The 15,030-nt window shown below is 32.7% G+C and overlaps 1 protein-coding gene across 1 annotated transcript in view; it reads left to right on the top strand.

Annotated features, from left to right (window-relative positions):
• The window catches only part of LOC141346219 (transmembrane protein 255B), a 50,619-nt gene that overhangs the window by 19,526 nt on the left and 16,063 nt on the right, over positions 1 to 15,030 (top strand). The window contains exons 4-6 of the mRNA XM_073851123.1: positions 13,476 to 13,565; positions 14,054 to 14,134; positions 14,401 to 14,486. Coding sequence (XP_073707224.1) covers positions 13,476 to 13,565; positions 14,054 to 14,134; positions 14,401 to 14,486 — 257 coding nt within the window. The remainder of the gene's footprint in view (positions 1 to 13,475; positions 13,566 to 14,053; positions 14,135 to 14,400; positions 14,487 to 15,030) is intronic.

Raw genomic sequence — 15,030 nt, 5'->3', positions numbered from 1 at the left:
ATACCAAATATATTATGGTATAAAGCTATTTAAAACATCAATCAATGTAAATTGTGATAATTGTACATCAATCAATGTAAATTGTGATAATTGTAATTAATAATTGCAATTACAGTTTTAAGGGAATAATCGACAATTATAATTTTTGTCATAATCGTGCAGCCCTCTCACAGGAAAGACTTGATATGAAGTGGTGTATAAAGTACCTGAAAGCCATACTTAAGTAAAAGTACAGATATCTTACCAGAAAATGACTTTGGTAGAAGTTGAACTGCCCGTTTACAATATTACTTGAATAAAAGAGAAATTATTTCTCACAATTGCGAGTTTATATCATCAATTTCTGAGAAAAAAAGAAGTCAGAATTCTGAGTTTATATCACCCAATTCTGAGAAAAAAAAGTCAATTGAGTTTGTATCACACAATTCTGGGGGGAAAAGCCAGAATTTCCTGGAAAAAAAAATCAGATTTGTGAGATACAAACTCACAATTGTGAGGAAAATTATTTCTCACAATTGCTAGTTTTTATCATTCATTTCTGAGAAAGAAAAGTCTGAATTATGAGTTTATTATGCAATTCTGACTTTATTTCTCGCAATTGTGAGTTTATTATCAATTTGACACAATTGTTAGTTACCACCCAATTCTGAGAAAAAAGTCAGAATTGTGAGATACAAACTAAAACCAATTACAAACTTGTTAGAGCTGCAAATGAGTAAAAACTGTTTACATTTACATACTTTATGTACTATCAAAAACACTACAGTTAGAATTTGTCAAAATGTCAAAAAAGTGCATTAAAGCCTCTTTACAGCATGACAAAAGATAAATTAAATTAATATACAAGCTTAAGTGGCTTTTTATTTCATTAATATTACATTGTATGCAAATACAGGTGTTTTTTTGTTTGTTTTGTTTCAAAAGGTTAGTAACACACTTATAATGGAAACCAAGGCAAGGCGTTCTGAAGGATTTTGTTTAAGGACATTCATTAAATTTTCCATAAAACAAACGGTACAGTTTGTGCTAAAAATGTTCCACATTTTCCTTTACCAGCAGGATGAATGGTTATGTGTTATGAGCGCATATCTATCCATTATTGTACATGTTTTTGCTTGTTTTTACGAAATGATGGACACAATTATTGTCTGTGGTAATCAGCAGCATTGCATGGAGCATAACCATGATATAATGGGCTCCTTTAATGATTCACAGATGTATATTGTTTTGCAGTGTAACACAATCCATTTTATTCTTGACCAAAACATTTTGTGTATTTCAGTATTAACAGAAAACAACTTTCTTTAGTGCAATAATGATGTTCAGGAAATTAAGCAGACCACCCATATTTTAATCCATGGTACATTTACTACCACCCAGAACATTATATCTTTGTAAGCGTTTAGCTGGGCTATAGATTCCACTATGAACACTTTTAATAGAAGTTTTACGTTTCCTACTTAAAAGAGATTAAAAAGGTGAAGTGTGGAACAGATACAGTGCATTTCCAAGCCACGATTTGCTCCAGGTTGGTGTTTGGCATGCTTTATTTCCAGAACTTGTACTTTTGAAACGGTGTATTTGAAGGGTCACTATACTAAAGTGAGTGCAGTCACAGCATGAGCTGATGTCCTGCCCAGTATTTATGGCCCTGGTGTCAGTCTGTCTATACTCGGCTCCAGCATAAACTACATTTTATATCACTGAAGGATTTACTGGGGTCACAGGAAAAAACTTGATATGAAGTGGTGTATAAAGTACCTGAAAGCCACACTTAAATAAAACAGATATCTTACCAGAAAATGACTTTGGCAGAAGTTGAAGTCACCATTTACAATATTACTTGAGTAAAAGAGAAATAATTTCTCACAGTTGCAAGTCAGAATTCTCATGTCAGAATGTCTCATAATTCTGACTTTGTTTATAAACTCTGAAAAGTTTATATCACCCAATTCTGAGAAAAAAAATGTCAGAATTGAGTTTGAATCACACAAATATAGGGAAAAAAAGCCAGAATTTCCTGAAAAAAAGTCAAAATTTGAGTTTATATTGCAATTCTGACTTTATTTCTCACAATTGTGAGTTTATATCACCCAATTTGTAAGGAAAAAAGTCAGATTTGTGAGCTACAAACTCACAACTGAGAAATTATTTCTCACAATTGCAAGTTTATATCATCAATTTCTGAGAGAAAAAAAGAAGAAAGAATTCTGAGTTATATCTCACAATTCTGAGTTTATTTCTCACAATTGCAAGTTTATATCGCCCCAATTCTGAGAAAAAGTCAGAATTGAGTTTGTATCACAGAATTCTGGGGGAAAAAAGGGAAAAAAATTCCTGAAAAAGGTCAGAATTGCGAGATACAAACTTGCATAGTAAGGAAAAAATCAGATTTGTGAGATACAAACTCTAAATTGCGAGAAATTATTTCTCACAATTGTGAGTTTATATCATCCATTTCTGAGAAAAAAAGTCTGAATTATGAGTTTATATTGCAGTTCTGACTTTATTTCTCACAATTGTGAGTTTATATCGCCCAATTTAGATAAAAAAAAAACTGAATTGTGAGATACAAACTTGCATTTGTAAGGAAAATTATTTCTCACAATTACGGGATTATATTATCTATTTATGAGAAAAAAGTCTGAATTATGAGTTTATATTGCAATTCTGACTTTATTTCTCACAATTGTGAATTCATATCATCAATTTCTGAGAAAAAGTCAGAATTGTAAGTTTATATCTCACATTTCTGACTTTATTTCTTGCGATATATCACCCAATTCAGAGAAAAAAGTCACAGTTGAGTTTGTATCACGCAATTCTGGGGGAAAAAGCCAGAATGTCCTAAAAATTGCAAGATAAATGTGACCCTGGACCACAAAACCAGTCATAAGGTTAAATTTTACAAAACTGAGATGTATACAACATATGAAAGCTCAATAAATAAGCTTTCTTTTGATGTATAGTTTGTTAGGATAGTACAATATTTGGCCGAGATACATCTATTTGAAAATCTGGAATCTGAGGGTGCAAAAAATCAAAATACTAAGAAAATCACCTTTAAATTTGTCCAAATTAAGTTCTTAACAATGCATATTACTAATCAAAAATTACATTTTGATATATTTATAGTAGGAATTTTACAAAAAATCTTCATGTAACATGATCTTTACTTAATTTCCTAATGATTTTTGACATAAAAGCAAAATCAATTATTTTGACCCATACAATGTATTTTTGGCTATTGCTACAAATATTCCCCAGCGACTTAAGACTGGTTTTGTGGTCCAGGGTCACAAATAGTCAGAATCATGAGTGTTTGCTCACAAAAACGTTTATGAAGGAAATAAAAAGGTGAAAGAAAGAAAGAAAACTAAATTTCAATGAAAATGCAAGATTTTTTTTGAGGGAAAGGCAACATTTTTGTGAGCAAACACTTTCTAGAAAGAACGCAATACTTTAGTGAGAATTTTTTTTTTTCATATAGTTTTGCAAAATTATTTTTTTCACAGTTGTAAGTTTACATCGCGCAATTCTGACTGAGATCCTGACTTCTGACTTTTTGTATTAAGTAACGAATATGATTCGGGGAATGTATCGGAGTAAAAGTAGGCTGAAAAATAAAAACTCAAGTGAAGTACAGATACTCCCAAAGAATACTTAAGTACTGTAATGAAATATTATTATATATTATTATTCGGTGTTGGGGAAAGTTACTTTTAAAAGTAATGCATTACAATATTGAGTTAATCCCTAAAAAAGTAACTAATTACGTTACTTAGTTACTTTTTATGGAAATTAATGTGTTACGTTACTTTTGTCTTTTTACACCAAAAGCTTCAGGCTTAGAGAAAAGTAAATTGACGCCTGTACAGAAGAAAAAATTACAACTTTTCTACAATAAAAAAGAAAACGAATGTTAGATTATCTTGAGTATTTTTGGCTTATTAATATGGATGAATTGGATCATCGAAGGTCGGCAGCAAAGACATCAGTTAATAAAATGGGATTAAATACATAAAGGATATTTGTATTATTTAACATATTTAATTATTGCAGGTTTACATTGAATTTCAGTGTTTTTATTCATTTTGAGGAACACTGTATCTGTTTGTTTAGTGAGTGAGATGAATTAATGCATGTTCACATTTATTCTAGAACTAAAGTAACATCTTACTCATGATTTCTCTCAACATGAGGACAGGAGAGATTTTAGTCAATAAATGGAGGGAAAAGTAACTGGCGTCACTTATTTGACAAAGTAACTATATTTTTTGTCAATTAAAAAGTAATGCGTTACTTCACTGGTTACTTGAAAAAAGTCATATTATAACAGAACTTGTGTTACTTGTAATGCTTTACCCCCAACACTGTTGATATGTACAGTGCCTTGCGAAATTATTCATACGCTTCATTTTTTTTCACATTTTGTTATGTTGCTGTCTCATGTTAAACTACTTTATATTACTTTTTTCCCACATCAATCTACACTCCCTACTCCATAATTGCAAAGCAAAAAATAGGTTTTTAACATTTGTGCAAATTTATTAAAAATAAAAAACTGAAAATATCCCGTTGCATAAGTATTCATACCCTTTTCTGGGACACTCGAAATGTATCTCAGGAGCATTCATATTGCTTCTAGATGTTCCTACACTTGGAGTGGAGTTAAACTGTGGCAAATTCATTTGATTGAGTCTGATTTAGAAAGACACACACCTCTCAGAAAAGGTCTAACAGCTGAAAATGCAGATCAGAGCAAAAACCAAGATAACTGCCTGTAGAGCTCAGTGACAGACTTGCGTTAAGGCGATGATCTAGAGAAGAGTTCAGAAACAAATCTGCTGCGTTAAAGGTTGACAGAAGCATTCTCCATAATGGAAGACGATTGGAACAACTAGGACTCTAGAAAATGTCCAAGCTGACAGAGATGGAGAGGTGAAAAGGTGAGGCAAAGAATGGCAGATAATTGCCAAATGCAGATGTGCAAAGATGGTCACATCAGACCCAAAAAGACTTGAGGCTGTAAAGGTGCTTCAACTATGGACTGAGTTAAGGGTATGAATACTTATGCAATGTACTTAGTGTTTTATTTTTAATAAATTTGTAAAATTTGCAAATCTGGTTTTTGCTTTGTCATTATTATGGTGTATGGAGTGTAAATTGATGTGGGGAAAAACTAATCTAAAGCAGTTTAACAAAATGCTGCAACAAAACAAAATGTGGAAAAAAAAAATGGAGGGGTATGAATACTTTTGCAAGGCACTGTACTACAAAGTAAACAGATAATGTGAGTGCATGCACAGCGCCACCATTCCAGGGCATTGCTGTGCAGTTATGAGTGCATTGCTAAGGTGTTCTTGGTAAAGAAGGCATGAGAATTGACCGGAAAATTATAAACGACAGCCAAAGGTCCATTAAAATGGTCTGTGTTCACCGCGGTCCAGCTTCAGTAGCATGCTGAGCATATCTACGAACATAAAAAGGCTCTAACCAGATACAGTCTGTTACATGTTTATGAAAACAGGACAAACATAAATGCTGGGTGAGGTGATGAGAAAAAGAACATTTTGTACAGCATAAAGTGTCCAGACAAATATGAAGAATGTTTCACAGCAGATGGAAACTTCATAGCTCGTAATTCCAATATATTGGTGAGAAAGAGTTCATAAACCAGAAACATTTGCTATCCCGGGGAGAGTGTGTTTGGTCATTTTAAAGGCTGTAGGCTCATGTTCCACAAGAATGTTTCTTGTGTTTTTTGGACAAGCTGTTGAGGGACTGCAGTTTACGAAGGATATTAACAGGATACATTCATTCTTACGTCAATCATCATTTATGCACAACTTTCTCTTTCTGTGAAACACAAAAGTGCATATTTTGAAAGATGTTGGTAACTAAACAGTTGTGGTGACTATTAACTGCTATTGAGGCATTTATCAAAATATCTTCTTTCATGTTTCATAGAAGAAAAGTCATACTGTTGCTGTCGAAATTATTTGTTTAAATTCTAATGATAGCAATAAGATTTTTGGATCTTCTAACTTTTTAAAATTTATTTCAGAATGGTCCTCCCGGTCCCCATCATTTGTTTCTCTTTAAGGCGAGACACTGCAGAAGAATAGTGCAAAAAAAATGAACAGTTATCACCTTATTTACCCAGTTGATTTATTATATTGATAATTACAAACGTTTTTTTGTATTATGAGTTTTTAAAAATGTTAGGTTTAAATATGCAAATGAGCATTATTTAATGAAACAAGCACTAATTTGAATGCATTTCTAATACAAAAGTCTAAACACTGGATGAAGTCCGTTTCAAAATTCGTCCGTTTAGTATTTTGACATAATAGAGTCAAATGTTAACTTCAGAATTTCTTCATACTTCAGAATGCATATTTTCGCATTTTTGGGGGGAATAAAATGTAATGTATATAATCAAGCAAATCATACATGAACAAATCCCTCTGTAAAAACCTTCAGGATATAGACAGGAATAAAAATGTAAAGTTTGGTGTGTGTAAGTGCTACTAAAGTGGAGATTATGGCTCAGTGTAGGAGAAAAAATTTGAGAACATATGTACTGTAATAGAAATCTATTGACACAAATAGATAAAGTGCTATAAAATAAACACTTAACAGTATTTTTTGGATGTTTTCTTTCCTCTTGTCTGAAAAAACACTTTATGAAAAAACAAAAAGCCCTAAATATCAAACTTGACAGGTGCATGAAATAACAGCGTTTTTGCTCGCAGTATCTCCCTTACAATTAATTTATTTAAATTCAACTGTGTTCATTTTGTAAAAAGCATGCATGGCCCTGTTTGCATAATTGTTTTATTTTAGTTGCCTAAGAGTGATATAATTCAATCTCGGATCAATTCAGTTTTGTGCAGCTTTAAAGAAACAACCATGTCTAACACTATAGAGGTCATAGGTTGACAAACAATATTATCAGAAATTTGTCAAATGTGGACCAGTCATAAGTATAAAAATAAGCTTTCCATCGATGTATGGTTTGTTAGGATAGGACAATATTTGGCCGAGATACATCTATTTGAAAATCTGGAATCTAAGGGTGCAAAAAAGTCAAAAAATTGAGAAAATCACCTTTAAAGTTGTCCAAAAGAAGTTCTTAGCAATGCATATTACTAGACAAAAATTAAGTTTTGTTATATTTACGGTAGGAAATCCTGGAACATGATCTTTACGTATTATCCGAATGATTTTCGGCATAAAATAAAAATGTATAATTTTGACCCATACAATGTATTTTTGGCTATTGCTACAAATATACCAGTGCACATATTATCTTATATATTTAAATGAATGAAGTTACTAATTTACTCGTTGGATTTGAACCACACTGGAAAAGGGAATATTACTTTTTTGTCATAATGTTTTAGTGTAAAATAAATAAATGGCAAACAAACAAACAAAGATAATGGCAGATCAATTATTTGATAAAAAAACAGATGGTGTGAGGTCTAAAAAAGCTAATGTGCCACATCAAATTTAATTGTGCTTTTGAGATTTGTTTTCATGTGCTACTTGCTGAAATAACTGAAGGAGCTCAGAAATTGGCACTGTAAATGTACTGGCACCAATAAACAATTATTTCAACTTAAATGTTAAAATCATTCTTTTATAGTTGCTGATAAAATGTGATATATTAGATAATCACAAATAAAACGTGCGCCGAACTTTGTTTTGGAGATCTATAATCACATAATAAAATGCATACGATTCACTGTTAGCTCTAAAATGAAAAATATCCCTAAAGTGATTTGAAGCCATACAGACATTAAAACAAGCATTTCACTTCGATAATACATGACTGTGTATGTGACAAATAAAATTAGAATTTGAAGCCTAATCTTGTGATAATTAAACCTCTTGGGAGACAATAACATTGCGTGTATTCTTCAGTATTTCAGGCGGTCATAGAACAAAACCATGGACATTTTCAGAAGGATGTGATGTTTTCTCAGACGTTAGTGGTTGTTAAAGGGTAGAAATGTTTTCAGAGGTCATCCGAAGCATTTCTTTGACGCAGTTTGGTTTAGTGGCGGCCGATTAACTTCTCACGCCGGTGGCATTATTTCCACTTCTTCCTGCAACAATAGTGTAACCCTTCACATTTTGGTGAGAAATCTGGTGCATCTGATTTGTGAAGATATCAATGTCACTTGAGAGCAGAATTTTTTTTACTGTGCATCTTTTCCAATCAAACGGTCAATTTGTCAAATTACAACCCCTGGCAAAAAATGATGGAATCACCACACTTGGATATTGTTTCACCTAATTTTTACTACTTCATAGCAATAAACGAATCACTGATATGACACAAAAAACATTTTTTGTTTATTTACTCAATATTCTGGTTATGTGAAACATACCTCAAACAAATGAGATTTAAGTCTTTTAATTAATGGAAAATGGGGTGCACAACCACCCTACAATGATAAAAATCCACCCAGTGGTATTTTTGTAATCTTTAAAAGTAATATCCCCTTTTTAAAATCAGCTCATTCTCAGCTTCTTGTGGGTGTGGCGAAACACAGACAGAGGCCCCTCCCACGATTGTTGATTGACATGCGCACCTTACCTTAGCTCCGCCCTCATCGAGCTGAAACAGTCCGAATACGATCACCATTGTGTGACTCAGGTGCAGAGGAAGACTCTAATTGAGCGATTGAGGTGTTCTGTTGTTGGATGTAATAATGAACATAGCAGTCGTCATTTACTCCCAAAATCTGAGCCGCTGAAGATGCAGAGGATAACAATACTTTCGTTTTTAAAAGGATAGCACTGATCCCGATCTACATATGCGTCTATGTTCGGGTGAATCATTCCTGATGCAGATTCACCCACAGCAGAAGTGAGTATAAGGGTTTTTATGCATCTTTGCAAATGGCCTTTCATAATAATGTAAACATTGCGGCTCATTATCCCACATCAAGGAGGGGCGGGGCAAGCAGAGCTCATTTGCATTTAAAGGCAACATGCAATAAAATTATCACCTTATTTACCCAGTTGATTTATTATATTGATAATTACAAAAGTTTTTTTGTATTATGAGTTTTTAAAAATGTTAGGTTTAAATATGCAAATGAGCATTATTTAATGAAACAAGCACTAATTGAATGCATTTCTAATACAAAAATCTAAACACTGGATGAAGTCCGTTTCAAAATTCTTGTTTAGTATTTTGACATATTAGAGTCAAATGTTAACTTCAGAATTTCTTCATACTTCAGAATGCATATTTTTGCATTTTTGGGGGGAATAAAATGTTATGTTTATAATCAAGCAAATCATACATGAACAAATCCCTCTGTAAAAAAACCTTCAGGATATAGACAGGAATAAAAATTTAAAGTTTGGTGTGTGTAAGTGCTATAAGTGGCGGTTATGGCTCAGTGTAGGAGAAAAAACTCATTTTGAGAAAATATGTACTGTAATAGAAATCTATTGACACAAATAGATAAAGTGCTATAAAATAAACACTTAACAGTATTTTTTGAATAAAAAATAAAATTAGTTAATTTTTTGCAGAGCTGATTGTGACAAGGTAAAAAGGCGTTTTATTACACTAATATTGAGAATTTTTAACCAAAGTATATTATAGACTTTTTCATTAAGACCCTAAAGAATCATATGAACTTGTGGAAAATGTGCATCCGATGACCCCTTTAACATTAGCATTATCATACTAAGATCATGACCAAACTTCTTTCCTATTGATAGAATGAGAAAAGTGTCCAAAGTTTCAGTATAAACCTGTGAATTGACCATTGATGTAAGGATTGTCATTTCCCCTGGTCTTTTGCCTGACATGCAACCCCGTGTTATTAATGAGTTGAAAATTTTGATAGTTTTCTTCAGGCAGTCATCTTTATATTTCATTAGAACGGCACAAGACAAAAGTTCCAGCATTGTCTCCTTGTCCATTGCAGATTTGTGAATATCACTTTCATCCAATCATCAGCACTCCATGACTTCTTCTCTTTAGCCCACACTAATTATGTTTATATGTGACCCTGGACCACAAAACCAGTCATAAGGTAAAATTTGACAAAACTGAGATTTATACATCCTATGAAAGCTCAATAAATAAGCTTTCTATTGATGCATGGTTTGTTAGGATAGGACAATATTTGGCCGAGATACATCTATTTGAAAAACTGGAATCTGAGGGTGCAAAATCACCTTTAAAGTTGTCCAAATTAGGTTCTTAACAATGCATTTTACAAATCAAAAATTACATTTTGATATATTTATAGTAGGAATTTTACAAAAAATCTTCATGGAACGTGATCTTTACTTAATTTCCTAATGATTTTTGGCATAAAAGAAAAATCAATAATTTTGACCCATACTATGTATTTTTGGCTATTGCTACAAATATACCCCAGCGACTTAAGACTGGTTTTGTGGTCCAGGGTCACATATGTTGATGCTGGTTTTCATTTGGCCTGTCTATATGTACAGTAAATCTCATTTGATTCAGCCAGTTTCTTACAGTTATGTCACACACATAAACTCCTCTTTCCACATTAGTTCTTCATTTGTTTCATTGTGCATGCATTTTCTATTTTCAAGGCAAATTGTTTACGATTTCTGTCTTGACTCTTTAATTTCTTCCTTGATCTGCCTGTATGTTTTCGTTTTATAATCTTTCCAGTTAGTTTATACACCAAATTAAAACCAAATAGAAACAGCTGACTGGGAAGATCCAACTTCTTTTGCCACACTCTATGATGGATTTCCATCTTGAAGGAGTTTTATAATCCTTTTCATCATTTCAACTCATGGCTTTCTTGTTGGGGACATGTTTCCTTACAGTTAGCCAAGTTCAACAGCTTGTTAAGGTCTTTAAGCACTCTCTTATCTGCAGACTAATTAGCATTGGTGTAATAATACTTTGTTACAGTACTTAAGTATTTTTTGGGAGTATATGTACTTCACTCGAGTTTAGTTTTTTCCAGCCTACTTTTACTTTTACTCCACTACATTTCCTAATTAAAATATATACTTTTACTCCGATACATTTCCTGAAGCATATTCGTTACTTGCTACAAAATAGTCAGAAGTCAGGATCACAGTCAAAATTGTCTTAATTTTGTAATTATATGAAAAAAAAATCTTGTGTTCTTTCTAGAAACTGTTTGCTCACAAAAATATTGCCTTTCCCTCAAAACATTTTTGCATTTTCATTGAAATTTAGTTTTCTCCCTTTTACCTTTTTATTTCAATCAGAAAAGTTTTTGTGAGCAAACTCAAAGTTTATTAACTCATAATTCTGTTTTTTTTTCTCAGAGATAGAACTTGCAATTCTGACTTTTCTTTCTCACAAATACGAGTTTGTATCTTGCAATTCTGACTACTTTTTTCCCAGAATTGCATGATACAAACTCAATTCTGACTTTTTTTTCTCAGAATTGGGTGATATAAATTCACAATTGTGAGAAATAAAGTTTGAATTGCAATATAAACTCATAATTCCGACTTTTTTTGTCTTTTCTCAGAAATGGATGATATACTTACTTATGTAAGTCTTTTACTGAAGTAACATTCTAAACGGTGACTTCAGCTTCTACTAAAGTTGTTTTCTGATAAGATATCTGTACTTTTACTTAAGTATGGCTTTCAGGTACTTTATACACCATTGCTAATCAGCATTTTAGATATGTTTAGATATTTGTTTCAGAAATACAAATTACCAGCTGATTCCATATTTTTTTTACCTCTACTTGATATGGAAAATAATTATCCATTAATTCAACTATTTTAATTTCATTTGTTTTAGATAGGTTTCGCATAACCAGAGTGTTGAATAATTAAACAAAAATTGTTTTGTGTCATATCTGTGATTTGTTTATTTGTTGTGTAAGTGAACATCTTCTAAATGTAGTGCTTCCATATTTTTTTACCAGGGGTTGTATGTATTAATATCCATAGCAAGACAAAAGGAGTTTGGCTTTTTTATTGCTAAGATGTAACCATATAATTTCCGCCACAGATGCTATTGTAATTTAAAGCTGTTTCTGAACGTTCCCCCATCTGCCATTGGTCAGACAAACAGATATAGTTCTGTCTCAGGAGAATCAATTGAACACAAAGCATACAGTCATACCACAAGACTATTATTCAGACAAGCATGTATGCTCATGTATGTCGTGTTTCATTTAAATATGCCTTCCTCATTCCCATCTTTGAACTGTGATTTTTACATCTGGTATAGATTTCACTAAACTGAACAAGAAGCAGGTCCAGGTGTCCTAAGTGTGGACCTTGTCCTTTTATCTTCCTTCCTGTTACTCTCCTCTCTGTTTCTGCGATGACCTTTATATACAGTACAGTCTGTATTCACTTCTTCCTCTCTGTTGGTGGGTTCAGCTTCTCTTGGCAGTCTGTCTCTGATCAGCTGAGAAGAGATGTGTCCCTGTGGATTTCATATTGCATGTTAAAATAAACACACTGTGACATTTGGTTGAGTCCATGTACTCCGTTATATGTAATTTATGGCTAGTTTCAAAGCCAGATGAGTTTTTGTTGCGCCCCCAGGACAATAACATAAAAATTTGTAACTTTGGATAAAGACTCTGTTTATGTCCTGATTGTCCACTTATATGGATATGCTATGAAAGGTATTTACTACAGTACAGTTGATGTCAAATGAAGCGGTTTCATGTACTGCAATATTTGATCTGTCATAATTAAGATAACTGTGATCAATAATATATCTCTTGTGGTACAGTAATGCGAGTGCTCCATATTACAACTGAATAATTAGCGTATGGTCAGTAATTCTTTAGGGAATGTCATTTTTTTTTATAAAATTGTTCAATAAAATTATATTTTTATTGTGTATTATTTGTGACCCTGGACCACAAAACCAGTCATAAGGTTACATTTGACAAAACTGAGATGTATACATGATATGAACGCTCAATAAATAAGCTTTCTATTGATGTATGGTTTGTTAGGATAGGACAATATTTGGCCGAGATACATCTATTTGAAAATCTGAAATCTAAGGGTGCAAAAAATCAAAATACTGAGAAAGTCACCTTTAAAGTTGTCCAAATTAAGTTCTTAGCAATGCATATTACTAATCAAAAATTACATTTTGATGTATGTACAGTAGGAATTTTACAAAAAATCTTCATGGAACATGATCTTTACATAATTTCCTAATGATTTTTGGCATAAAAGAAAAATCAATAATTTTGACCCATACAAAGTATTTTTGGCTATTGCTGCAAATATACCCCAGGGACTTAAGACTGGTTTTGTGGTCCAGGGACACATTTATATTTTATTCTTTATTATTGCATTATGTATTTTTAATAAAAAGGAAAAATATACATTTCATAGTATATATTTCTAGGTTGTTAATATTATTACATATTTTGGTGTATTTGGGGAAACGTGTATGTGTAATCCATTTTTCTTTTTCTGTCCAGCTGATTGCAGCCATCATCTTCCTGAGTTTTGGTATAATTTCCAGTTTCCTTTGTCTTGTGGTTGATGGTGTTTTCATCCTACTCAACATTGTAAGTACGGTAACCATAAAAGATTTGTTTTTTTGTTTTTTTGGCCCCAAGTTCCTGTGGCCAGCCTTACACACACTTTATCTATGCACATAAGGTAGTTTATAAAAACTTGTCTTCATGACAGATTTACTTAAATATACATACACAATTGCCAATAAATAAGCTCCCTCTTTTAGTTATAGCTCACATACCTGTCAACCCTGACTTTAACTACTGGTGGTTTAGAACCAACGTTAATGATGTTGCATTAAATTTGTTTTAACCTGGATTCAACACAAGAAGATTTTCTTAATGCGAGTTGCTTTTCCACTGCTTTTGATTTGACAGAAAATATTCGGCCCTGATCATCAGCTGTTTTTAAACAATCGGCCAATAGCTGATAGTGCAGATAATTGCTTTTATTGGATGATACATCGGTGCATCCCTAGTTTCAACACAGTTCCAGGGAAAAAGTCAAAGTGAAGACAAATTTTGTTACCCTCCAACAGGATATGCGTCCAATGAAAGCAGGAAGATGTCAGTTCTACACCAGTGGAAACAGTTACATCTATGAGAACTACTACGCTTCAGTGAGTCAAGTCAGCTGTGTAAAATATATTTGTGTATATATTTATACAACATGCACACTTAAATTCAACAACAAGGACAAAAGTCCTAATTTTATGATGAGTTGCGATCCCTGAACTATTATATGCAGTTATTTAGCATCTCAAGTTGTTATTATTAACAATTTTAATGTGAAGAAAACTGAATAAAGAAGAGATATGTGGATAAAAAGGTGTGCACAAAACTGTGTGTAATTTTTATTTCTAAAAGACAGTGAATTGTTTTGCAGGTTCCCTGTCAAGGACTAACGGAGTCCTGTAATATGAAAGTCCGTAGTGGAACGTGTTACTGTTGTGATTTGTATGATTGTGCCAAGTAAGTAATTCACATATTGGTGAAGACAGAAAGGGATAATTTAATGAAACACTTAACAATAATGCAAAAAGAGTTATTTGTTCAATGCATGGCATTAAAAAGCAAAAAAATCTAATACAACTACTTATATTTATGGGATGAATCCACTTACAGTGAGGAAAAAAAATTTTTTTATCACTGACAAAGAAATGATCAGTCTATAATTTTAATGGTAGTTTATTTGAACAGTGAGAGACAGAATAACAACAAAAAACACCTGACAAGCGCCTTTCAAAAAAAATTATAAATTGATTTGCATTTTAATGAGTGAAAAAGGTATTTGATCCCTTCGCAAAACATGACTTAGTACTTGGTGGCAAAACCCTTGTTGGCAATCACAGAGGTCAGATGTTTCTTGTAGTTGTCCACCAGGTTTGCACACTCCTTTTTGCAGATCCTCTCTAAGCCATTAAAGTTTCGAGGCTGACATTTGGCAACTCGAACCTTCAGCTCCCTCCACAGATTTTCTACTCCGGGACCTTCATGTGCTTCTTTTTGAGCCACT

Source organism: Garra rufa, chromosome 11 (genome assembly GCF_049309525.1).
Source record: "Garra rufa chromosome 11, GarRuf1.0, whole genome shotgun sequence".
In the NCBI taxonomy this organism is placed as follows: domain Eukaryota; kingdom Metazoa; phylum Chordata; class Actinopteri; order Cypriniformes; family Cyprinidae; genus Garra; species Garra rufa.
This window is presented reverse-complemented; position numbering and strand designations above follow the sequence as displayed.